The sequence below is a fragment of the Homalodisca vitripennis genome, chromosome 2, assembly GCF_021130785.1.
Source record: "Homalodisca vitripennis isolate AUS2020 chromosome 2, UT_GWSS_2.1, whole genome shotgun sequence".
NCBI classification, from domain to species: domain Eukaryota; kingdom Metazoa; phylum Arthropoda; class Insecta; order Hemiptera; family Cicadellidae; genus Homalodisca; species Homalodisca vitripennis.
Window position 1 is genome coordinate 232,902,191 of NC_060208.1, and position 25,772 is coordinate 232,927,962.

At 31.8% G+C, this 25,772-nt stretch overlaps 2 protein-coding genes and 1 long non-coding RNA gene across 7 annotated transcripts in view; all 3 read left to right on the forward strand.

Annotated features, from left to right (window-relative positions):
- LOC124355489 (CREB-regulated transcription coactivator 1) overlaps positions 1–7,066 on the forward strand; it is a 66,371-nt gene extending 59,305 nt beyond the window's left edge. For all 5 annotated transcript variants that reach the window (XM_046806641.1, XM_046806640.1, XM_046806642.1 and 2 more), the window contains 2 exons: positions 3,406–3,547; positions 6,318–7,066. In XM_046806641.1, the coding sequence (XP_046662597.1) occupies positions 3,406–3,547; positions 6,318–6,550 (375 nt within the window). In that variant the 3' untranslated portion in view covers positions 6,551–7,066. The remainder of the gene's footprint in view (positions 1–3,405; positions 3,548–6,317) is intronic.
- A 2,266-nt stretch (positions 7,067–9,332) lies between these two features.
- LOC124355490 lies at positions 9,333–16,069 on the forward strand. The gene is made up of 2 exons (XR_006921767.1): positions 9,333–13,513; positions 13,672–16,069. It is a non-coding gene; the product is annotated as an uncharacterized LOC124355490 (long non-coding RNA).
- Positions 16,070–22,299: 6,230 nt separating this feature from the next.
- LOC124355491 (E3 ubiquitin-protein ligase Nedd-4) overlaps positions 22,300–25,772 on the forward strand; it is a 115,983-nt gene continuing 112,510 nt past the window's right edge. Inside the window, exon 1 of the mRNA XM_046806645.1 lies at positions 22,300–22,700. Coding sequence (XP_046662601.1) covers positions 22,440–22,700 — 261 coding nt within the window. The 5' untranslated portion in view covers positions 22,300–22,439. The remainder of the gene's footprint in view (positions 22,701–25,772) is intronic.

A 25,772-nucleotide genomic window follows, 5' to 3' on the forward strand; every position in this document is an offset into this window, starting at 1 on the left:
CATTAAATTGGATTGATAATAAAAGCCTGATTTCTTTTTCTAGGTTTATTGTTTTCGTAGATTAGCAAGGCAAGTCATCATGTATTCACTAGGTTGGAAAAGATTTGTGAAACGCTCCTGATCTGGAAAAGAAAGATATAAGGTGTCAATGACTTTCACGTCTTTTTGAAGCGTATATAGCTTTTTTTAATTTCAGAAAGAATGTTTTTATATATATATATATATATATATATCCAGGCTCTTGATAAACTAGGAGCTATTAGTACCAGCTCAGCAGATTTTAGAAGTACCCTATTCAAGTATCTCCACCTAATCTGTTCAATCGCTTCGCAAATTTGAGTGGCTTTTCCAGTGGAGAGAAGTCTCCACAACCACCCATTTCATTTCCCATATTCCCCTCATGCTGTGGTAACTACGTCAGAGTAATTTTGTTACTGTTAGCCTGGGTTTTGATTAATAATAGACAGTCCCAGACCAATTTGGACACAAAAGTACAGCTGCGGAGTGATCTCAGTGCAGCGTGACGGTCTGATAGTAGATCTTAGCACCCTTTTCTATACAAGTTGTGATCCAAGTACACAAATGTATTGCAAGCATTTCTGCTTGAAAGATAGGAAAGAAGCCAGGGCCTTAGAGGCTAGAAGTTTGGTCCTTTGACATTCAGACCCACCCCTTCAACTCTCCTTGATCCATCTATGTACAAGATCTATCCTCCCTTCTCAAAAAGAGTGCTGCCACTTGCTATTCTTGTTGCTCTGGTATGCTCCTCACCTGCAAATGGACTCACCACTCTACAACCTTCCACAAGAGACCAATAGGATTGGTATGGTCCCTTTGAAGGACCTTCTGCAGTACTCGCTTCTATCCTGCTGCAGAAATATCCATCTCCTGTGCTTGGACTCACGGAACTCCTTATTGTATTCAGTCAAGGCAGCTTTATATTCAGTCCTTTGACCCAGTCTTTTGACTCTGTTAGAGCCTTCTACTATTATCATCATAGTATTGAATTTTCTGTTCCACCATAGCACATTTTATTTCTGTTTTCACCATGATCACCTGTCCACTTGTTATTTCTGTGGGCAACCTTTTGTTCAAAACGCTCTGTACCCCGAACAGCCACTTATTAATGTTTGAAATCTACCTCAATGGCTTCACGGAATGACCGCATTTAAATCAGTCTTGGAACTATGTTTACTCTCATGCAAGACCTTGGTTCTAAAACAAACAGGATTTGACCATACACACTTCCCCTCCGCCTCAACTGGTAGAACGTGCGAAGACCTTGGTGGTGATGAAAGGATGGAGCGGAGGGTAATGGATTGTGAAGAGCACCATTACTTTAAATGCTTAGGCACCCTCTTCCAGTGGTTGTTTTTGGGGGAAGTGTGGAAGTACCATCTACAAATACATTGGATGACTGTGTGTATGGGGACGGGGACAAGACATCCACATCTTGTGTGGTGGGTGTAGATGAAGGGTTTAAGTTCATCACCTAATCCCCCCTTGAGTCTTTAAGGGCTTTGGGACCTGAAGAGCTATTACCCCTCCTCCCCATGTTGTTTCTCACAGAAACTTGTAGAGCTTGTTAGTCGTATGCTTGTAAGCGTGATTAACATATATTTAAAGAGGTTTTCTACCTTCAGTCCCTCTCTTTAATCTTTCTGCCGAGATGAAGTCGATAGAGTTCACCATATGAACAACTTTGTATTTTACAAATCAGTTCAGGACTTCAACAAACAAACCTGAGTTCTACCAACTAGAAGGCCCAGAATGTCCTTTGTAAAACACTTTCTGCCGTTTCGGAAGTAGGTTGTGACAACCTAAGCTATCTTAAGGGATATCCCATTCTTCCACAGCTTTAAGTTCGGCCCCTTCCCATTGAGCTTATTCAATAGCAAATAAACATGCTGTCTCCAAGTGAAACTCCCATCAATGTAAAATCGTAAGTAAGTTGTAGTTTGTGTTATATTAAAAGTTGTATCAATGAAGGGGATATTACGCCTAGAGCTATTGCTATAATTAGGAAATTAATACTGTCTGAGTTTTTCCAATGTTGAGTAAAAGATCCGTTTGCTTTGAACCCGTTATTCATTTGTAAGAAATCCTAAAAAATAATGGCTTATGGAAAAACAGAGAAATGAATACCAACATGCCTCAACGATTCATTCTTTCCCTGACTACAGTCCAAAAAAACAAGTGTAACATGTAACACAATACTTTAATAACGATTATTTTGGAATGTTGCAAAACCTTAATAAGGATTTCCCTCTTATACCGAAAGTACATAGTAAGTAGCTGGGATTTCCCCCTAGGTCGTAATAGGCTTTTCAGTCCTACGTATGTGTGTATTTTCTTCATCAGGAGAAGGCAAACTCAACTATGTCAACACGATTTTGACCAAAATAGATTTCCGAGAACTAGATAATGGAACTTATCTAAAATTTGATCGAGGAAATATTGCAAGCTGAAATGTGACATAGTAAGTGAATTTAAACGATCTGAAGTAGGCACTTTTTAACCGAAGTAGGCTTCTTGGTCCTACGTAAGTATATATATGGACCTGAAATATATGACAAGGACTGGAAATATACGCTTGACCGAAGTAAGTTTCTGAGGCCTGTATGATCCGAGATTTGTGTTTTCTTGATCGGGATGACAAGGCAGATTCAGCTGTGACGTTATGTATATAATTAATTAGAACCAGAAATGCTCAACATTATATAATAATTAAGTTAAACTCTGATACTATTTACCATGAACTTAAATAATATCTACCTGATGTATGCCTACTTACGTTTTAAAACTTTTATAGGACTCCCATCACATTAAATCATAATTGCTTTTACTAAGTAATATAAAGACTTCGGTTCTAAAGATTGCGTGTGAAGCCGCGGGTAACAGCTAGTAAAATATAAACCTTTAATTACCTTACGTCATAAACCATTAAAAATATGTTACTCCCTGAAGCAGTAATTCATTTATGTACTGGAAAAACGTTATATATTTATCTTTAGCAGCTTTTATTCGAACGTGGTTACAAAATTGGCTAAATTTCCTCCTTGAAATTCCTTGTGTAGTGATCAAAAACATTTGTTCTTTTTCTGCCTTTATTTAAATTATCTGACTTGAAAAAAAATGATCTCAATAAAAATCAATTGCACCTTCTTAATACAGGCAATTCACTTTACTTTATTTATTTTGCAGATCATATAGGGCCTAGAGAAATCCTATTTCTAGTATCACGACTTAAAATGACACAATGGCACAACCTTAGTTCAGTAAAATGTACCCATTCCTAGATAAGTCATACTCATCCCTTTAACTCGTCTGCCAATTCTAGGCTAGCATAGATCGAACTCCAATTGTAACTGTAAACCGTGCTGAGAATGCTATGGTTGTTGACAGACAGAAGACGCATGTCCCCAAGAGTTAACAACGGATCCTGGCTACTTCAGCACGTCGCCCTCCCAGCAGCTGCAGTACTCCAGGCATAGTGCACAAACAACGCCCAATACGCCCTCCAGTATTCCAGATATAGTTCTCACTGGTACGTGTGCAAGTATGGAAGTATTGGTTCTTTTGGTAGTTTTATACTTAACCATCACTTTCAAATCGTTGTCAGTGAGTTTAAGGGAATCATAGCATTAAAAAATGTTATAATTTTATAGGTAGTCGTTCCATAAATCATTACTCTTTTATCATCAAATCTTTGAGGGATCTAACTTCATAGTAGAGGAGTTGGAGGATTATCTAGACTCCAGACATCACCTAGATTTTGAAGGTAGAGTGATGGACAGATAAGATTATTGGCCTTAAGAGGCTTTATTGCTTCTGTGTTTTGAAATCTCACTCCAGTTTACTGTGGCTCTGGAAAGAGCTGACAGTAAATAATGCAATCTCAACCCATAATAAATGTCGTTGTCTTTGTAGTAGAGATTGGACGAGGGGTGGCCACTATTTTAAAATGTAGAAGTAGAGGAAAGTATATTGAGATTGTTTCAGTCATATTTAAGTAACATGCATTATAGAACATATATCAGTTCAAATTTTGTGTAAAATACTTTTTTTGGAGTAAAAAGTATAATTTTGTGTTCCACAAGGTTCCATTTTTGGACCAATTCCTTGTATTATTTATATCAAATTACATATTAAGCCATTACTATTCAAAATTAACTCTTTGTGCAGATGATATTACTGGTGTAATTACAAAAAATACATTAAGTGAAAAGAGATCAAATACATTAAGTGAAAAGAGATCTTCTGTGTCAAATTCTTTGTTGAATCTATAAAAATGGGTTGTGCTGAATAATTCAGTTGTGAATTACTCTAAAAAATGTTTAATTAACTTTTTGTACAGAGCAATCTAAAAATGACTTAGTAAAGTTTGTTTGTGGCAATGATAAAATAGTATTTTGAAAGTCTCGCCTGTTTTGGATTTTACAAAAAATGCTTTAAAATTAAGTTAGTAATTTCACATAGCTTCCGTTTGTAAAAGTTTTTCTTTCTTCTTTCTGTTTTTTCCTGTCAGTTTTATTACATTGTACTTCAGTAGAGGGTTTTAATGTGCAGATGTTTTAATCCAATCAATTTTCCTGTATAGACTAATTATGTGGGAAATGCATCAGGGTGGAATCAGGCTTTTCAAATTACAAAATATTACATGTTTAATAATTATAACAAAATATTCTTCTTGTCAACTTGGAAAACCCTTTTTAAAATTAATTTTATCAACCATAACATATGTATTTATTTATGAAACACTACTATAGTGTATGTCAAAAATAGAGTATATTTATAACATATTTTCATTTTCTTATAATTATAGTACTAGAAAGGAGAAGGACAAAGAGGCATTTCAATATCCTCATCATAGACTATCACGTTTGAAAATAGTCTAGTTTATTTATGCATTATATTTTATAATACATTTTCAGAAACGTACAAAAATAGCATTCATTTTGATGGAAAAATAAACATATGTTATTTGGAAAGCCTATTATACTACATACAAGATTTTTTTAATTACACAATATTTTAGACTAATATAAATGTTATTTTATCCCCTTTTGTTATATTTAGGCATTAACAATAATGCATTTTAGTAACTTAAAAAATTTAAAGTTTTAGATTAAGATTATTCCTAATGTTTGTTACAGCTGCTCTGCAGCAATGATGTAATGTGTTTGTACAAATAAAGATTCTAACTCTAATTTTGAAAGTCACAACTGGCCTTAGCTCTTGTCATCTACCTGTTAATTACTGTACATCCTAATTTATAGTTCTGTAAACAATTACGTCATTTGAAAAGTATCAAAGACCAATGCAATGTTGAAATTTTTTGTCCTTCAACATTGTTGGATCAATGTTATTCTTTACATCACTAAGAGTTAATGTTTAATGGGCAATTTCAACATTTGTATGAATGAATAGTAATATTATGGAAATACTATTATATTTTAAAGAAAACCAATTTTTCACCAAAACTAATTTTTATTTGTGAAGAGGACCCCAACTCCTGTTTGCCATTAATTTGACGAGCCAAAGACTCAACTATCAAATATATTATGAACTTAGTTTAAAGAGTTGAAAATACAAGTTTACAAAAGATGTAAGTAAACAAATAAAAACTCAATAGTGTTATTAGTAGATGTCAGGAAGTACAACAGACTTGTGTTTTAGGTCCACTCTGTGATCCATCATTAAGTTGCTAAGTAGTGTGTTTTGATTTCATCAAGTTAGAGACTCACTTTTTTTAGTGGTAAAAGTGATATAACAATCTATTTGCATATCCACCAACTTCTTAATCTAAACTTGTAAATTTAAAGTGAATACATTTATTTCTCTTTTAGTAGGCTAGTAATCTAGTATTACTTACAATACCATAGTATATTTTGATTCTTTGCATGAGAAAAACAACCACATGGTGGTTGTGTTAATTTTTTCAGAACTAAATAAATAATTATTTAAATTGTACGCTTTTATACTTGTTGGAATAGTATAAGTACGAAAAAGTAAATAATGGCAGTGGACAAATTTTTCCACCCTGCATTTGGTTTGGCAAATTAAAGAAATATCTCTGAAATACTTATTTTTTTAGTAATTACTACTTAATATTATTTATTTTCAGTAATTCATAGCATCTAAGACAACAAAGTAATGTATGTTGTGTGTGGTGTGACTTTCTCACTAAATTGGCAAAATTGTACTGATTAGAAAATGTTTAAATCCATCATTGCCTATAGATCTGGGATCAGATTTCATGACCACATTTGGATGAAGAAACCGAGTAAGGTTCATATGTGCACGTTCTGTGGCAGACTTCTCGAGTACGGCGGAGGAGCTAGCCAGTAGAGCTGAGGCAGAGCTGGCCAAGGAGCTGGGCTGTGCGATGGCAGGCAGCTTCGACTCCGACCTGTTCCTCTCGGACGATTGTCTGCGTGAGGGCCTCGTGCCGATCGATGTGGATGGCCTGCAGATGTTGACCGACCCGACGGAGATCATCACAGATCCCAATGCCGAGGAACATTTCAGACTGGACAGGATCCAGTGAGGTTCACCTCGTGAGGACTCCAACAAGATAAGAGTGTATCTATAGTACTATTATTTTCTGGTCTGTTCCGTTTACATCAAGAGAATTTCATTGTAATGGACAGTATGTCGGAGAGTGCCATAAACATGTTAAAACGTATGGAGAAAGTCGTGGCTTTTTAAAAGCCCCCCACGTGTAGACAAAATAAACAGAAGTGTTGTAGCGAAATCTTATAAACTGAAATATTTATTTAGGTCTAAACATTGATTTTATTTTATTTTAAGATTTATTTAAATTCAGTTCATAGTGTTGAATTTACAGTACTGATTTTTTATGAACGATGAATTTTATATTTTTGTATTATATATTCAACCCGTTCTGTAATTCAATTTTTGGATCTGCAGCTGAATGATTCTTAATAAGCCATGCAAGAAATTTTAAACTACAATTTTCAAATGCTTGGGATCAGAAAGGGTATATGCTTTTTTCTCTCCATGTTGTTGGGTTCTTAATAAAGAGAAGAAACTATGTCATCTACTTTGTCCAGGTGTTATAGTGCTTTAAACCCGTAGTTTTTTATGTTTACTATTCGGCTAAATTCTAAAAATAGGTTCTGTTGAACATTCATTCTTGTTTTTACGTTGATTGTAGACTTCTTTAAGAAACACATTTCAGATATTTTTACGCATATTCTTATATGTACTCCAATTACCAATGAAGTTTTTCCTAAATACAACAACCTTCAGACCAAGGAGAAATTTTTTAACTGCTTAGTTTTAATTAGGTGATGGTTGTGAGTGATCTATATTCCCTTGGAATATCTAGTAGAGGAGGATTGTGCATGAAACACACCAACTCTCAGATATCTATATATAATATGCAGAGCAGTCTTACCTTTACCAGATTAGATGGATATTCCTCTTCCTCTTATCCCTCCAAGCGTTAACCATCTTGATCAGGGTGGTTAGAGTGTCATTCTCAGTGCTACTGTCTTGATCGGGACAGTTAAAACATGGATTCACTAGTTCTTTCATATCTTTCTTCTCGTTCTTTTCGTATCAAGATATATTTTCTACAATATTACTCAGAAATCAATTCTCTATCAAACATAACACAATCGATATATTTTATCGATCATATATCAACAGTTTTAAGTAAAGATAGGTGGTTTAATTTATTTTTATTTTATTCTCCTTAATTTTCTGAAAAAATATGCAAGTATGCACGAGGTAGCAAAGTGGCTCAGCATTGGTAAAAATTTAATCAGCACTTGGAGGGAAACATAGATGTATTAAAAAGAACACAAATATGGGATATTTCATGCCCACTGGGGATTTTGTTAACCACACATTGACAAAATAAAGTGGGCAAGAAATATCCCATTTGTGTGACTGTTAAAGAAAAAGAGGAATATCCTTCCAATCTGGCAAAGGTAAGCCTGCTCTTTCTATCCTATTAATCCCTCATGTTAAAACTTAGCTTTTTTGCTATATTTCATAAATAATTATATCAATATACCTATAATTATTTCATTGATTGCTTAGACCTAAATAAATCAGTTTTTGCTTAAGTAAATATTAGTTCTGTTTGTAATTATTCCTTTCTCTCTTAATTGATGTTGCTCAAATATTTAAGTTTTCACACGAGTTTAAGGGGTTTATTTTTTTAATTTCTTTGTATCTAGTCTTAATTAAAAGTATAAATTTTGCTCAATGTTCTTTAGATCAGATATGTTACATGAATTTAATTAGGTTAATGTCAGTCGATTGTTAAAATTAATTTATTAAAAACATTTTAATAAAAATATCAAACTCAAATTATTTATATTAAATTTTTTTTTGTTGAAGAAAATCTAACACTAATTCTTTGAAAATGTTGATTCCCTATGAACTTAGCCGAGTAATATTTCAATCTTAAAGGAAATCTAGCTTTGAATCAGTGTAGACATGAGAAAGAGAATAATATATTGCATAATGAAAAAATATTTGTAATGTTTTTATCCTGGATGTGCATTTTAATTTTTAAATTTAAAGTTAAACCATTCTTATGTTAATTTGTTGTATTTGCCACATTGCTATGTGTAGTTTGTTGGATCCATCAGTAACTACTTTACATTGTGAAACGGCCATTCAAAAGGAATTCTGAATTTTATCTGACCAGTAAATTGTGTTTGTTTTGTTACTTCAAAAATGTCTAATCTTTTATCCGACTTACAAAGAAAATTGTTGTAGAAATAATTATTTAAAACTCAATAGTTCAATACAATATGCCAGTATGTGACCATCTCAGTGTGGAGAATTGGAATTGTAATGATCCTGGATTGTTCATCCATTGCATGCTACACTATTACTACAGTAGTGTAAACATTGTATTATACAAAATACTAAGTATCTCAAGACACCATTTTGTACCAACATTTTTCATTAATGTGGCTTTACTGAAAAGTATTTTTGGTTGGTAAGATAGCATATATTGTTTGTATCATACTGGATTGCATAACATTAACTTTGAGTATCCAAGCGAGAGGAATTTATTTTAAATTTTCAAATTTTAACTTCAGCAGTAAAAGTTTAAATGTATTTTATTTTAAATGGAACTGATCCATCTCTTGTACAAAATATTGAGCCATGTTCCAATTAAAAATGTACTATTTATTAATAAATTTACATAAAATAAATGAGTGACATTTGTTTCCTTGAATTTAAAACAAATTCATACAGAAAATAAATTACCAGACACATGTTGTAAATGCTATATATTTTAAAAATTAATTCGAATATTTCTCTAATAATGGTATAATAAAATGAAAATACTGTTTCAATAAATTACAAAACAAACAGGATTATGGAAAATAAATATAATATCTACTGAATATACCTTGTGTGATAAACAATAATTATTATCTGATGTAATAGTTTGTTTAGTTAACGTTTTCTGTAACGTTTAACATACAAAACATCACTGAGTAGAAACATGTATTAATCATTGGGTTTTGATTTTTACAAAGGATCAAAGCAAACCGTTACTGGTTGTCAAAGTATATTGTTTGTAATATTAATAGATTTATTATAGGAAATATTATTTAGTGACCAATAGATTTTATGAGACTTAAGAAAGCTTGTTGGTAAAGTATGGGACGAGATTGTAAATATTATTTCCATTAACCCTGGAACTGGTAATACACTTAATTATTTTAACAGTATCAGCTCGCTAAAACACACGCTCACAACAACAGAAAAATAAACAAACACTACTAGTAAATAAAGTAACAACAGCTGTTTGGTAGACTAATGTTAGCGCAGTGAACTAGCTGAGTCAACAAAGCACAGGCTCATCGCAGTGTAGACATGCAACAGGATATTAAAATGTTCAGAAAGTGTATTATTTATACATTGAATGTTCTTCTCTCAATTCGTATCAGTACAGATACTTTTTGAATATATTTGAAAGAAATTATAAAAAAAAATATAAGCAATGTTAAAAAATATTATATCAGATATTTACCAGTTGCAGGGTTAAAACACTCACAAGAAGTTTGTTCTAGAATTGGAGTTAATTTTTAATTTTAATTTAAAAAATATGTTTAGCTGATCAAAACAAAAAAAACCTTATGATGTGTAATTCAATGGTCAACATTTTAGAATAATAAAGCCAAATTATATAATTGTAGATCCCATACTGATGTTTTCTAAAATATAGTTTGATTTACAACAAGTAAATATTTCTTCACAGTAAATTTTACTTAATATTTTTGATCATTTAAATCAAGCGTGATTAGACCAAAATTGGCTATATTTATTGGATATTTGATAATTGAGTGAGATGAATAAATTACATTTAACTAACAAAACAGATTTGAATTTATTTTTTCACAATTGCTAAATCAGCGGATAAAAAATAAATCTATATACTTTGAATTTCTATTCGAACAGCCACACAATGAACATGGTGGAAGTTTCTGTGACATGCTGCTCTTATAAAGATAGTTATTTTTGCTTTTTATTTTTTACATTCTATCTCAACAGTTTTACTCAGCTTCAAACAGAAAACTTATAATTATAAATTGAGCATTTCTGCATGCATAATAGGCCTATTAAGTACACTCTTTACGAAGTCAATTTTATACCAAGATAGTAAAGGTTTGCTTAGAAATAAGTATTGTTTACCATGAATTGTGCAATATTTTAGCTTAATAACAATTACTTAGTGTTATTGTATATAATGTGTACATAAAATGATGGCTTAGTGTAAATAATGATTTTTCATTTTATGTTTTGGTTCTTGCCCCACAACCTAATATCACATTCCATTGAAACATCACTGTTAACTGTAATAAAAAAGCACAATGTCGCCATCCATATCAGTGATTAAAAGTGAAGTTTTTTTTATTTTTTCTCTTAATTGATTGGCTTTTTAGTGACTTTTTATTATTGAAGTATAATAAGAAAACCTGTATTGTGTATATTACATAAATAGTTGATTGCGTTTATACATATTTTTTCCTCAATTTCAAGATAAATAAATGCTTATTTATCGTTTAGAAATTTAACTAGTAATAAATTATAGTCAAACCAGAAGCAGAAATTATATATTAAGGAAACAAAGATTCTAAAAAGAAGTTGATTATGCTTTGTTTGATTTTTAGAATTTGAACCAAATGTATTGTGTATATACTAAAATAAATTTATGCCAAAAAAAAAACTTTTAACTTCATGTGACAGTTATAAGTTATATGTTTTACTTTTTTCAGACCAGTCTGGAAATTTGTTCATGCTGTTCTGTATAATACGAGGCATGTTTTTTAAGTAGTTACAGTCTTGATATAAAAAAAATCATGTAAACTTTTTTTAACTATTTTTTTTTATATAAAAGTCTTTTATCTCATTAGTGATTTTATCTCTTAAATCTACTTTTATTTATAATTGTCATCAATATTAAGGCACTTATCATATCTAAAAACAACCTTTTGTATACTGTTGTTATAGAAGATTGCCACTTGATTTAATGGTGACTGCAATGTGATCATTTTGATATTATTGTAGTCGGGCCAGTGGATCTTCTGATTAAAGAACAAATTGTAGTCACTGAGCGCTAAAGTGGGGCTGCTAGGGGGATTATTGAATTGTCCCCAGCAAAGTGGTGTGGTGTGACCTCGCTTTTGTTTTACCCCATGTGGACAACATCGTCATACAGAAAAACATGTTTCTCGATATTTTAAACATTCACTAAAAATGTCATACAGAATACTTTTTGAAACTTGAGGAAACTTCTGATAACAATGAAATTGTGAAATGTCTGTTTGTTTTCTCTTTATATCATTCACTTTCTGCACCAAATCATTAGTGATAATTGTCCACTCTTGAACATTCTTTTGCCATCTATCAAAACTCTTACCCATTTGAATGTCATTCCATCACTATTAATACTTTCTCCATACACTTCACAATTCTACCAGTGAATTTCAACTGCTTTCACACCTTAAGCACCAAGAAAAAAAATAGCGGCACGTACTTCACAGTCTGCGGGATTCTTAATTAACAAGGGCATTTGAAGTATGCATTAACAGATGTAGAAACAATAGATTTTTGCCTAATTGCATCTATGGTTTTCTAACAGAGAGTGTAACTGCAGGACATCCACCGCAATGCTGCAGAGGCGGAAATTAAAAACGGTACTCACTTAAAAACATGCCTCGCATAAAGTTTTTGAGAAATCAAAAGTTTTCGCTAATTTAATTTGAACTAAGTTGTGACTTTATAAATTTGACTACTACTTAAATTTTTCTGGGATTATAGGAAGTAATTATATTAAATTGTGTTGTCAACTGTTTAGCCTTTATAGAAGATAGTTTTATTGATTTACTTTCACATTTGATATCTGTGACTCAAAAAGTGGTACATACAACTTAAATGTCTTATACTGTAAGAATGTTAGTTTCCAGTTAGCCTATATAATGTAACTACAGTATTTAAAACTTGTGAACTGGTTTCCAAGTTTACAGGTTACCTTTTCTGCAGTTGCTTGTGCTGATTTGCAATTTCCGAATTAGCAACACTGGTATTTGATATTAACAGTACATTCCTGTTAATCTGTCCTCCAATAATCCAGCTTGCTGTTAATCAAAAACTTGTAACAGGGTATTCACCACATGTTCAAAATACTGGAATTAGTGATGAATGGGTAAATTAATATTTGAAGAAATATCGAGAACAATTGAAGGAATTTTGTGGAAGTATAAATTTATATAAAACTCATGAAAGAATGAGTTATCTTGTTATAAGTAAGTATCTTCACAAGAAAAGTCATAGTTTTGCATTATTACTATGAAATCTTCTACCGTAATGAATTAAAGGAACTTAATTCGGAGCAATGGTTAAATGAAGTTACAGAAAGCAGATTGTACCATGCTTGATAGCATTCATTATACATTCATCTCTTCATATCTTTGCTTGCACTCCACATCTTTTTGCCTAAGTTTTGGCTTCCATTTTAAATATCACTCTAGTAGCTTGGGTGTTTTAATTTTCCACCCAACACAATATGAGAAAAAACAATTAATTAGTTGATGTATTTCTATTAATTTTTGAAAACGTTATAAAAATAAGTTATATTTAACTACAGTAATTGTGAGATGCAGTGGTTATTAGTTAGAGGATTTATTAAGCAAGAATAACCAGCTCATTTGGTAGCTGACTGAGAGGTTTGTCATTCTTTATTGTGGAAAACATTAACCTACTGTTTTATTTCTAAAGTAAAAAAATTATGTACCATTTTTCTTTACGGTAAAATGTTATTGAAACTTTAAGTAGAGCTCCATTTCTTGGGGGAGTATGATAGACGGAGGGGACAGTATGATTTTTGGGTTGCTTTTTATTGAAGCCTGTTGCTCCAAGAACAAACGTTTAATAGATGTTTCTTTATAAGAAAATGTATTATTTCTACCCTCAGAATATACTTTGGAAAGATTTAACATAAATACAGAAGGTTGTATACATTTTGCCAGCTTCCTCTTATTGGAAATTAAATGCTTAATATAGTATGATAAAAGACTCCAATAAATGACAAATTTTTATTTTTGTTGAATGACAAAAATAAAAATTTGTCATTTATTGGAGTGTTTGATCATATATATTAAACAGAAGGATGTTTTATATACATTTGAAATACAAATTTTCTCCATCCCAACTATTTTTGTCTCGTACGTTAAATAACTTTTCCCTAATTAAGTGAATTTTGTTTACATGTTAATCTTTCATCAATTTACAACTCGAAGAGAAATTCAAGTTCTTTTAAGTAATTCATTTTAAAATTTTTACCAGTAGCCTACCAATGAATCAACTAAATTGTTGCTTTTAATGTTCTTACTTTGTTCTGAATTGTTTGATATACAAGCTTGTTAATAATAATACAATCTAAAATAAGGAATTTAGAGTGGGTTTTGTCTGAAAGTTTAGTGACAGGAAACTGACTTAAATATGTGTTCAGTTTATTGTTTACCCACATATATTTAAAATGTATGTTGACTGTTTTGTAAAATTATATATCTATCATTAACTGTAAATTTAAATACTGTATGTTTATTTGAATATGTTGTTTCAAACAGAAACTGCTTTATTTTGTTAGAATGTAAAAGAAACTGTTAAAAATTAACTGTAATATTATTATTAATAATAATAATATGTATACAACGTTTCAATAGAAGTTTTCATCTTGGCTTGTTGGTTATAAGTATGTGGAATGTTAAGTCTAGCTCCAGTTCACATTGAGTGAACCCCTCCCACCATATGACACTGAATATGGTACATTTCTATGAAAATATGTTTATTTTAAATATGTTAATTTAATTTTTTCAGTGGTCAAGGTTAAAATACGAAATTATGTGAACACAAATAGTTTAATTTGTGCTTTAAAGGATAGTGGGAGGGACCATACAATATTTGAGATTGAATATTGTGTACTTTGATTATGAATGCTTTGAGTACCTAAAGAATGAAAATTTTAAATAAAGGAGAATTATACTAATTCTTACATTATGTAATATATAATTCGTTTGAAGTTAATTTGGTCAGTAGGGTTGTAATATAGTACCATTAGTTAAACCAATTTTAGCTATTTTCGCTCTGTGGATAAGAGAAAAAGATGTGTAGCATTAGATTTAATTAGTTTAGGTTTGCATGCTTTATAGTGTTTGGACAGTTTTGGATTTGAACCTAATATATTCTGGATAATTGTGTTGTAGTCGGTTGTTTCGAATAAAATTTAATTTTCGTGTTTAATGAAGTCCAAATAAGAAATAATATTATCAGTACATTTTTTCAAAGAATTACTTTTTAAATTAATTAATTTAGCAATGATTTATTATTATGCCAATTTTTATATCAACTGTATCAGTGTTTCGTTTTCTTGTACATAATTAACTAAAAGTTCAGGTATAAAAAACCATATTTTCTTGAGCACTTCCAAATCTATTTGGTATGGTCTTACGTGTCAGTTAAATGAGTGATTAGAAGTTTTGTTCAGTTTTTTTTTTTTTATAAATTGTGGCTCTATGTAGTGTTCAAAATGAAAGTGATCTCTTGAAGTTTTAATTTGCTACTTTAAAATTCAAGTGTTAAAACCCACATTTTCTTGAGCACTAAAGTATGTTTCATATGTCTTAGGCGTCAATTTAACAACTGTGAAGTGTGTGGTTTAGAAGTTCTTATTTAGAAAATTAGTTATATACGTTTTTCATACAATTTTAAATTGTAACTCAAAGCCAAGCTGATCTCTTGGGTTTTAATTAAAGTAAGTAAGATAGTGCCAAAGCATTAATGTTCAGCTTGTGATGCCATACTTGCATCACACTAATATATATTTCCTATAGGATACTTAAAACGCTTATAATTATTACTACTATGATAAATGTGTCGCCATTGATTTGGTCAGAAACTAACGCACAAAATAGGGAGAAGCCTACTTGACTTCTTAAGCTAAAGAATCTTCAATTATTTAGTTAAAAATAATTATGTTGAAATGGTGTGATTCTATGAATGTATATAAACAAAACTCTCTATATGAATTATTGTTAACAGTATATTAAATATATATTATATAAATATATAGATGTTTTTATGGTCGGTACTTAGAAGTTTTAGACATGCACAGCAAGTTACCCTGAGTGCATGTGCCATATTTTTCACTTTTAATATTCTATAGAGTGTTCGTTGTGCGAACGATTTTGTTTTCATTATTTTGTTACAGTTATTTATTGTTTTTTTTTTTTGTTGTTGAAATGAAGCAATTATAGTGATTTTTCCTTTTTGTTTTTGTGTTGACAACACAATTGTTGTGGATTAGATTTAAAAGACACTATAACATATTTTGTATATAAGAGTAGGTGTCGATCTTATAGAGTTTATAGGTGTTTCAGACTTTTTACACAATCTTCTGAACTTTTCATTGAATTGTATTTGTTGTCTGTATTTGTAATGTGAAATCATTTTTATTATCAATGTTTTTTACTTAACACAATACAATAAATGAAATTATAGAAAGTTGTTTAAGTGTTTCATTGATACTTTTATGTGGCCAGTTCATTAATCTTGGTTTATTAGCTGGTACGGTTTACATATCAACAAAGCTACGGTAATAAAGATTTGGGTAATTGCTGCAATTACTTTTGTTATGAACCAGAGTATATCACATGGGTGACAGAAGATGTGAGTACATGTACATGGTTGCTGCAAATTACTACAGATTATTTAGAGCACGTAAGTAATTTGAAAATTAGATAGGCCAAATATAAGGAATTATTTATACATGTGGAAATGTAATTTATTTCCATTTGAGTTTTGGTTATCAAGTATTACATAGTCCACAAACAAGTGTTGAGAGAAAATAAAGCTCATGATGTGGTGACATTCAAGGGATCAGGCCAATGGTATAAAGGTTCTTTTCGTAGACTACATATGTTTTAGCATTCAGAAGTCTCTATATCTCATGCTACTATCACCTCATTTTGTCTATATAATTATTGAGTAACAGTGGTATTACTCTGTGTGCTAAGTATCACATCACAGTTAATTGTACTAATTTTTAATTGCAATATAGTTATCACTAAATTGATTTCTATAATTGAAGCATTAAAAGAATTCAATTTCTATAAGTTGTGGATTAAATTAGACTTCAAAAAAATTAAGGGTTAGGTCTTGATGAATCTCTTGCAAAATGACTTGAAATGCTTAACCCTACCCTACAAAGGCAATGTGATTTTATCCAGGCTTTCTCTTGTCAAATGCCACTAATTGTGTCTGTGGTTGCATTGAAATGTTGCAGACAAAAATAGCAAATTTGCAGAGGTTTAGGAAAAACCATAAATTACTAAGTATTATTGAATTATTATTTGTAAGTAATTTTAAAGTTAAAACACTTGTTCATTGATAAAAGTATATTTACTGTGAATTAAAATAACAGTTTTTTTATTCAATAATCTTTTATTTATATGAAAACAGAATATATTCAGTTTAAGAATAAAAAATAGTATTAATTATATTACTTAATATGTTAAATGTTTACAATTTTAAAACCAAAACAGATTATGGTCTAACAGTTGCTAAAAATTTATGTGAGACACATTGAAAAACTCATGCAGTGAATAAAAAGGTGTATCTAGAAGCCAGTTCTAAAATTTAGTTTTAAAATTATTGATAGGGTATTTTGCTCTTAAGGTTACTAACTTATTGTAGATTTTCACTAACATGACAATAAATATTGGCCTCAAAGCCTGAACTCTACAGTCCTGGACTGAAGGTAGAACTGATCATTTATGGTGTTTCCTTAAGACAGATCATTGGCTGGATGGACTAATGGAAAACTGTTGCAGCTTGGCCTTCAGATTGTTTGTCTTGAGGAAATGCTGAATGTGTGAGGAGAATTCCGTCAGCTACAGTTTACAAGCTTCGCACAACTGCCCATTTTTACAAAATTTTCCTTACTGTCAGACGATTGCAGGTAGCCTAGAAAGATCAGTCTGGTGTGTTCAGAAAAGTTGCTCAAATCATAAGTAATGACAATAAGAAGGCAATATTATAGACAAATTCATGTCATGTCAATATTCAGCATTAGACTAGACAAAAATATTTCAACTATGAAATGAATTTGTTAATTAAAAAAAAAACTATATGGAACATATTCTTTTCTTTTTATATTGGACCGCACTAAACTATTGTGGTTTTATAAATGCTGCTGACAGTAATTTCTGGTGTAATTGTTCACAACCAAAACGTTTAGGCTAAACGTTTTTGAAATATTATGAACCAAACGTTTAGGCTAACTTCCCTGCTAATTTACAATTATATACAAGGAGGAATAATATATTGTGGTAATTTAAATTATTACACCTAGCACGTGCTTCAACAAACTGTAGTTTGCGTTTTATACACTTTCTTCTAATTTGGTAATTTCTCGAGACACACTTTACTATTTTGTTATAAAGTTTGAAAACCTTTATGCTTATTTCTGAATGAGTCAAAACACACCTAATCTTCCACTTCATCATGATTTTAACTACACCTGCTAAGTTTGTTAAAATAGTTTTATTTTTCACTTACAAGTATTTGTGTGTTAGTATATCACGGCTCTAAAAATAGGACTATTGAACTGGTAGTTATACTGTTGTAGAAATTATTAAATTTATTGGTAAAATTGCTTTTTACAATTTTTTTAAGTACAACAGTTAACTTTTTATACCACGCAATTATGCAGTAACTTTGATCAACTACTATGACAAAAACATTAAAGATATCGAAGATTGAAAAAGATATTTGAAGAAAGAGTTGGGAAGAACATTTTCAATTATGTTAAAGATTTAAAATTGTGCTAAAAAATAACACCACTATGTGCTTCTACACAAAGCGGTTTTGGCCAATTTTCAGTAGGGGCATTTCCCTCTCTTAAGTGAAGCAAGTACAAATCCAAGCATATATGGCGATAAAATCTTTATTTTAATTCGGTCAGTAGCTAAAACCACAATGATGCCATTAATTTTTCATGAGGTGTTATATAGATTCTCTTATTAAGTTGTTTCGTTCTCTCTTAAATAGTTTAATATCCTGAATGGTACTGAATTCTTATAGCAAATTAACAATTTTACTTATCACATCTGCGTAGTCTGTACATTACATGTGTGAGGAGACCACGATTCAGGCCAAACTGTGCAGTTTTGTCCTCAAGACCTGGCGTTAAGTCCAAGTGGGAACATGTATGGAGAGGTATCCAGAGGATTAAAATTAAACAAAATAACATTTTGGATATTGAGATAAAAATTACTTTTTAATACTGATTTGAAAAGTAATGGTATGATACTTAATACTTACATAAGTGGATTTATGTTTAGTAAACAGTATTAATGTTACAGAATGTTATTTTTTAACTCTCATAAGAACAAGGGAGGAGTACACCACACCATCATGTAACAGGCTTTGTTAAAGTTTACATGCAAAGTCTAAAGATTTTTGTGGGTTTTGTCCATATCAGTGTTTAAATAATAAAAATCTACAACCAAGTCATTAAGTGATGATGAATTGTTGGAGTAGGCTTTATGTGTTGCTATGTCACATGTAAAAATATTGTACTCACTTTGCTTACAAATTTATTTATTCTGCAGTTTTCTCGTTACCATCATGGTTACCCATAAGACCAATGTAAAATTGTTTGGTAATCACCACCATCATTACTCAGTGTTGCCTATATAGAATTTCAATTTCAAATGAAGCTTCGTAGAAAATATCAAGTCTCTAGGTCATTTTGTTTTCGAGATATTTTCCGAACAGACAGACAGAAATTAAATTTTTCCAGTCCCTTGAGAGATAAGCTTTATTTTCGGTCAGCCAATAATAGCAAGGTCCTATAATGTCATACTTATAATAATTTGATTAACAGGGTAATTTACAAGGTTAAATATGTGTGGGAGGGAGGAGGCTTTGTGTTTGGCCCTTAGTGGACAATATCTTGACCTGGAGAAAGCACCTCCCGATGGATCGATGGTTAACATCTAATTCCGATGCATTGTGATGCATACACCCAATTTCAACCCTCTAAGTTAACTTGTACCAAAGTTATTGTACATACAGACAGTCATACACAATAACGGAAATGTTATGTCGTCATCTACTTGTATCAGGATTTTTTTGGACATTTGCAATTATTCAGTTTTTTAAGGTCGTAAGTAGATTAAAAATCAGTAAGTGCCAATAAACCTAAGTATGTCAATTATCTGGGGTCTGAATGATTTCACAGAAATTATTAACCGTGTGGTTTGTACTTATTGCATGATTCTGCAATATCTTGACACTTTTAGAGTGGATTATTAGGTATTGTGTTGGTTAGTATGATAACCAGAGTACATAGTCTTCTAAATAAAGTTCAGGTTCATAATCTAGCAGCAAAAACACTAAGTATCTATCTATCTCTTTCTAAGTATCAACTTTTTAAAATGTTCTCACTCAAACCTGAACCACATTATTTATTGTGTTAGCTTTGGGCAGTAAAAAAATGTGCTTATCAACGACAATGTCATCTACTCCAAGTTAGTGAGATTGAGTTGATTAATTCTTACATGATTATCTCGGTCAAGTTTGTGAATCAGTGTGATGTCTGCCTATCAATTGGAGGGGCATTAGAGTATCTAACATTAGAGTTGAGGTTTTTGACCTTAAGTCTGACCTTAGGTTTTGGTTTTAGTCTGAATACTTATAAAATTAGAATGCTTACTGAAAATTTCTTAGTTGTTTTTGTGTTATTATTATAAATAACACCATACTAAAAATATAGCACAACTGAAAATCTCTCCACAACAACCGTACTTCAAAAATTTAGGGACTAAAATGTACACTTTACTGTGTATACAGTACTCTTATATTGTTAATTATTCTCAAAAATAGATATAGTAAAAATAATAAGTCTATTAACTTTTAATTGAACATTGAAATTTTACACAGATTTGCTATGCCTAACATAGTAAATCCCCAATATTAAATCTTTTTCATCTTTTAGACCCTGTAAATTTAAGAAAAGAAAATAGTTATCTTCATTTATTGACAACAAAATCAGCTAGTGTTTTTCTATTGACTAAAAAAATATAATTTTACCAATGAAGAAATACAAGTACTTCAAATCAATTTGATTAAAACTTTTCCATTTAACTGTTGTATAATTTTCATATTTATGACTGTGGATTATTGAGTGTGTTAAAGCTAGGCTAGGAGTAATTCAAAATACAGGTATAAATTTTGTTGACAACCTGTGATCATGTACAATGTATCTGTTAAAAAAAGATTGTTTTGATGAAAGAGACAATTTTTTTCTTCCTGTCTTCGAATACACAGGCAGGCAGGCAGTTGTATGATGGAATCTTTGATTCCGAAAGGCCTTGCACAAAATCAAAGTTATATTGGAAAATGTTGTATTCATTTATATTAGTGATAGTACAATAAACCTTTTTTCCAATGCTCCAAGATTCTACATTCAACATGGCACTCAAGCCCAGTGAGCTAAACAGACTTATTTGTGAAGTGCCTGATGATGGAATCTTTGATTCCGAAAGGCCTTGCACAAAATAAAAGTTATATTGGAAAATGTTGTATTCATTTATACTAGTGATATTACAATAAACCTTTTTTCCGATGCTCCAAGATTCTACACACTTGAATTACACAAATAATTTACTTGTTTAACAATTTCACCTGCAAGTTTTAGTTTTCCATACTTGTTAAGGTGTTGGCCATGTCTGGTGAAATGCCGTCTCTCAAAGTTGGCTGTTTCAATAAAACTGTCAAAATTTATACTATTACATTTTTGCTATCCGGTCAATCATGTCGGAATGGAACAGTAATAATGTGTAGGTTTGTCTTTGAAGCAACATTGATGTAAGTAAAGTTTGTTTGGTTCAAAATAATCACATAATATAATGTAAAATTTCAACAATTTTGATGTGGTCCCATTACTGTTGTATGCTTTAGAAAATAATCTTAGTCAACATAGTTTTATTTTCTTTTTGGATTATTATAGCTCTGTTATATATGTAGATAGGAAAGTGCGGAGAAAAACAAAAAAGTATCTAAATATAATATAATATAACTGAAATGTAATATTAGATACTAAGGTTTGAATTAATAGGGCTGAAAGCTAAGGTTTGTTGCTAGTTGATAGAATAATTTACCTTGAAAACTACCTTCTAAGATCAACTGATTTGAAAGACACATAAACGTACACATACTCTATTTAAAACTTTTGATTGCACTGCAACCTTTTTCAACCAGTAGAGAAAAATGCGTGTAGTCATTAGCAAATGAACCTTAGGGTAAGAATGCTCTCTAAAGGTAGAGAAATATTACAGTGTAATAGAATATTTCTAAATATATATTCTTTAAAATCAGTGAATTCTAGAAGTTAGCTTTCGAGGTAAGTGTGCTCATTTCCCTGCCAACTAGCAACAATATTATATAATAAGTTTATCTTAGAAAAATTTATTTTGAAAGATATTTGTGAACAATAATAATAGCTAAGCAAAGTAATAGGTGCTCTTATGTTACGTCAGATATAATACCAAGTATATATTTCAATGTTAGTGATTTATTTTGTGATCTATAAGAAGGTCATAACAAGTGGCTTTTTATCAGAGAGATTGGTGACTTATATTAGAGGCTGAAGGGGATTAGTTGCGCTAAAGCCAGATAACACACTGTAGATAATCATTTCGAGAGGTTTAACTTTAGTGCAGTGTTGTGAAACAGTCCACTAAAATGGTTTAAATAATTTAGATATATTTGTCATAACATAATGTGTGTCATTATGAAGAGACTCGGAGAATAATGTAACTTCAGTGGAGTGTTTATGTTCTCTTTGTACGACTTAATTAATACTAGCAACAATGGTGGTGCAGAGTGAACAGAGTGAAAGTGGACAGGATACACTGGGGCCACTACCTCCCCTGGCTTCTCACCTACAACGGACCAGTCGTCAGCATCCGTGGAGACTCGCTCGGGTTCTGCCCAGCCGTCGTAATTCGACCGGAACCAATCTCTTTACCCTCGACCCTGTAGTACCCACGTCAGCTGTCGAGTCGAGGCCACAACCCGAGCGCCCACTGAGAGTCTCGGTCTGTGTACCCCAGGTCCTCAATAACCGCCAGGTTTGTTTTGACCCATTCTTAGTTTATGTGTCATCATTTATTTCATCAGTCAGTGGTATTGCTAGAGTTTTAAAAAGAGGTGTTTACTGGAAGTTTGTGCATATACAAATGCTCCAACAACAATGCTAACAACTCCAGGTAAAACCAATGATTGCTTATTATATATCTTTTTAAATTCTTTGTAAAAACTATTAAATTTCACATAACTGATTATTTAGCTATGAAGGATGCTTCGTGATCATCTGACCTTATTTATTTATTATACATAAGTTTAAATAGTGTAATGTCTTTATGGAACTGTGAACATACATATAACATTTTTGTACAATAATTATCTTGATGATTGAGTTCACAAAAAAGGGATAACGTTTTTACAAATACACCTAAGTCTATGATATAAAGAACAAATAAATTTAGTTGAATTAACACAAAATCAATTTTATTACTATGTGAGGAGGCAGCTGAGATGCAATGCCTATTTATATATATTTAAAGTTTTTAAATATTAATAAAAATGAAGAATAAACCACACTCTTAACAGTTAAAGGTCTTAATAATTGACTTTTATAATAACATCTAATATATTGAAATCAATACTATAAAATTCCATCTAATAAGAACCAAACATTCTTTCTGTACCTGTCTCTCTTGATTGAAGAAGAAGAAGAAGAAGAATATTAGGCACCTTATGTGAGGTAATAGTGACAATTTTAAAAGTGAGAAAATATGTCAGAAACGTGGACCCTGGTTATTTTGTATCTGTAGGAGATTGTAGCACTGGTGAATACGGTGGGTGTAGCAACGTTTCGAACTTCTAATGAGCCACTTTGGTCGTCAACCACACGTTGTTCTTATTGTCCTTGGTTAGCAAATGCGGCACCCAACTCATGAAAATTCTTTTTACTAACAATTATTCATGCAAAATTAAAGCGACCACCTTATAATATTCCCCTGTAGCTTCAACTATTTTGTGCACTTTAATTCGTTAATCATTCAAACTCATTTCCTGGAATTTTCAATCATTTTGGGAGTAAACACTTCCACTGGTTGTCTCAATCGATGATCATCATTTATGTATAAACGGCCACGTTTTGACTCATTTACACAATTATAAACTGTTGCAAACAGAGGAGCAGATGTGACATGAACTACATTCAACTCTAATTTGGTTTCTTTCAGGGTTTCAAATAAAAATGTTTTATCAATGAAACTCACTTTTCCCCATTATTATAAACAAACAGGAGCTATTTACTTCAACTGTCGATAGCAACGGAATTACGTGATGGATCAGGCTAAAATCTTAACAGCTGTCTTAAAAAAATAATGCTGCTTAAAAAAACAAAAGTTTTTCAATCCTACAAGCTCCATCTCTACGATTTTCTAAGGATTCATTGAACAACCCTCGTCTACAAGGAGCTATAAAGTCCTCAGCAATTGTGTGATTTTTACTGCGCTTTGCAATCTAGTAGCTAATTTTATAACAGGCTTCCATAACATTTCCATTGTCTTTGTTACGTGACACTAAGTAAGATGAAATACTAGCATTTATTCCATAATTTTTTTTACCTTTCAAAATAGCTAAATTTTGATCTACTGCAAGTTTTCAGTTTCAAGGTTACAATAAGTAAGGAATGTTTCATCTACCATTGCTTAAAACTTCTCCACATACAACACATAAGGGATTTAGATTTTCGTCTTCTCCATAAATGAAAACCCATATTTTAGCTTCTTTGGGAAATATCAATTATTTGACTTCTGAGATTTATAAATATTGTTACGAGTGTAGTGTAGAACTAGCTGCCATGTCTAGGGATGAACTGGGTTTGTTATGAATCTCACTTGCTGTTTGATTTTCACTTATCACGTTTTCTACCAGTTATCCATAATTATGCACTATATTTGTTTACTGTAGAGCTCGCTCAAACAAACACTCGTAGTAACACGACAACACCAATATTTACTGCTGTTGAGTTCAGTAGTTAAAAATACGTACAATAACCGACCGGTAATAGTCGCGGCAGTTTTGACGCAAGCACAGACTCAACAACTGACAGCTAAAGACAGACACTGACACGTTTGGCAAAAGTAGATAAATCAAGACAATAGCAGTGTAGCTATGACAGTGACTGATGGTGTAGAGGGCACTGGTCTGACCTTGACGTGAATGAGTGAGCCGGCAGAGTAGAGGGCGCGCTCTTGTTCTTGTACCCTGAGGCTCGTGCCGGCGCCAGTACATATGACTTCCACTCAGGCCTACGTCAGAAACATAGCGTCCGCCATTACACTTCATTTTTTGCGTACCACCAAGTCCGTCGCGTACGCGTACCTCGGTTTGGGTATCGCTGATCTAGAGTTAAAGATGATTATACTTTGAATGGGAAGAAGGAAGTCGTATTAATAGAGACTGGTAGCTCTGCTAGTTTTGTGGGTAGAAATAGTGTACAGAGTTTTTGTATCAAAATTTATCCAGATCAGGGACCGAAATTCTTCGTAAAACTCTTAAAAAGGTGAGCGGTGAATTGAGCTCATTGATCAGATATGAGAGTATTGGATAAACTTAGGATCACCGATTGAAACGGTATATGACAGTTAAACAATAACTAAAAGTTAAAGAATGAGCAGGTGGAAGAGAACCACCAATCAATCAACATGAACTCCTGAGTCGGAGTTTCGAAAGAAGCATGAGTGTGACGCAAGATTTTCGATCGTTGACATTCGTTATAACTACGATCTCAACTCCGATAATGCTTTTTAATAGAAGGCCAAACAAAATGGTCGCTGTCTAGCGTAAGAGAATTATTAGCATCTGGATGACTACAGGATTATGAAGGCTTTCGAAAACAGAACGACGAAATTGGTGCGTGATGAAAGTTCGAGGTTGCCCAGTTGATGTATCACAAAATACAGATAATGATGTACCTACAATAGAAACACGTTCCATTTTGCGGTAAGGACCATCTCGAATGATTTTCTTGAGTTTGTCTTTTTTTCTTGAGATTCAACAAGTTTAATCAAGAGGCGTATAAATAGCTTCTATTCGATAAGAAGTATCGAGGTGCTACAACATTATCA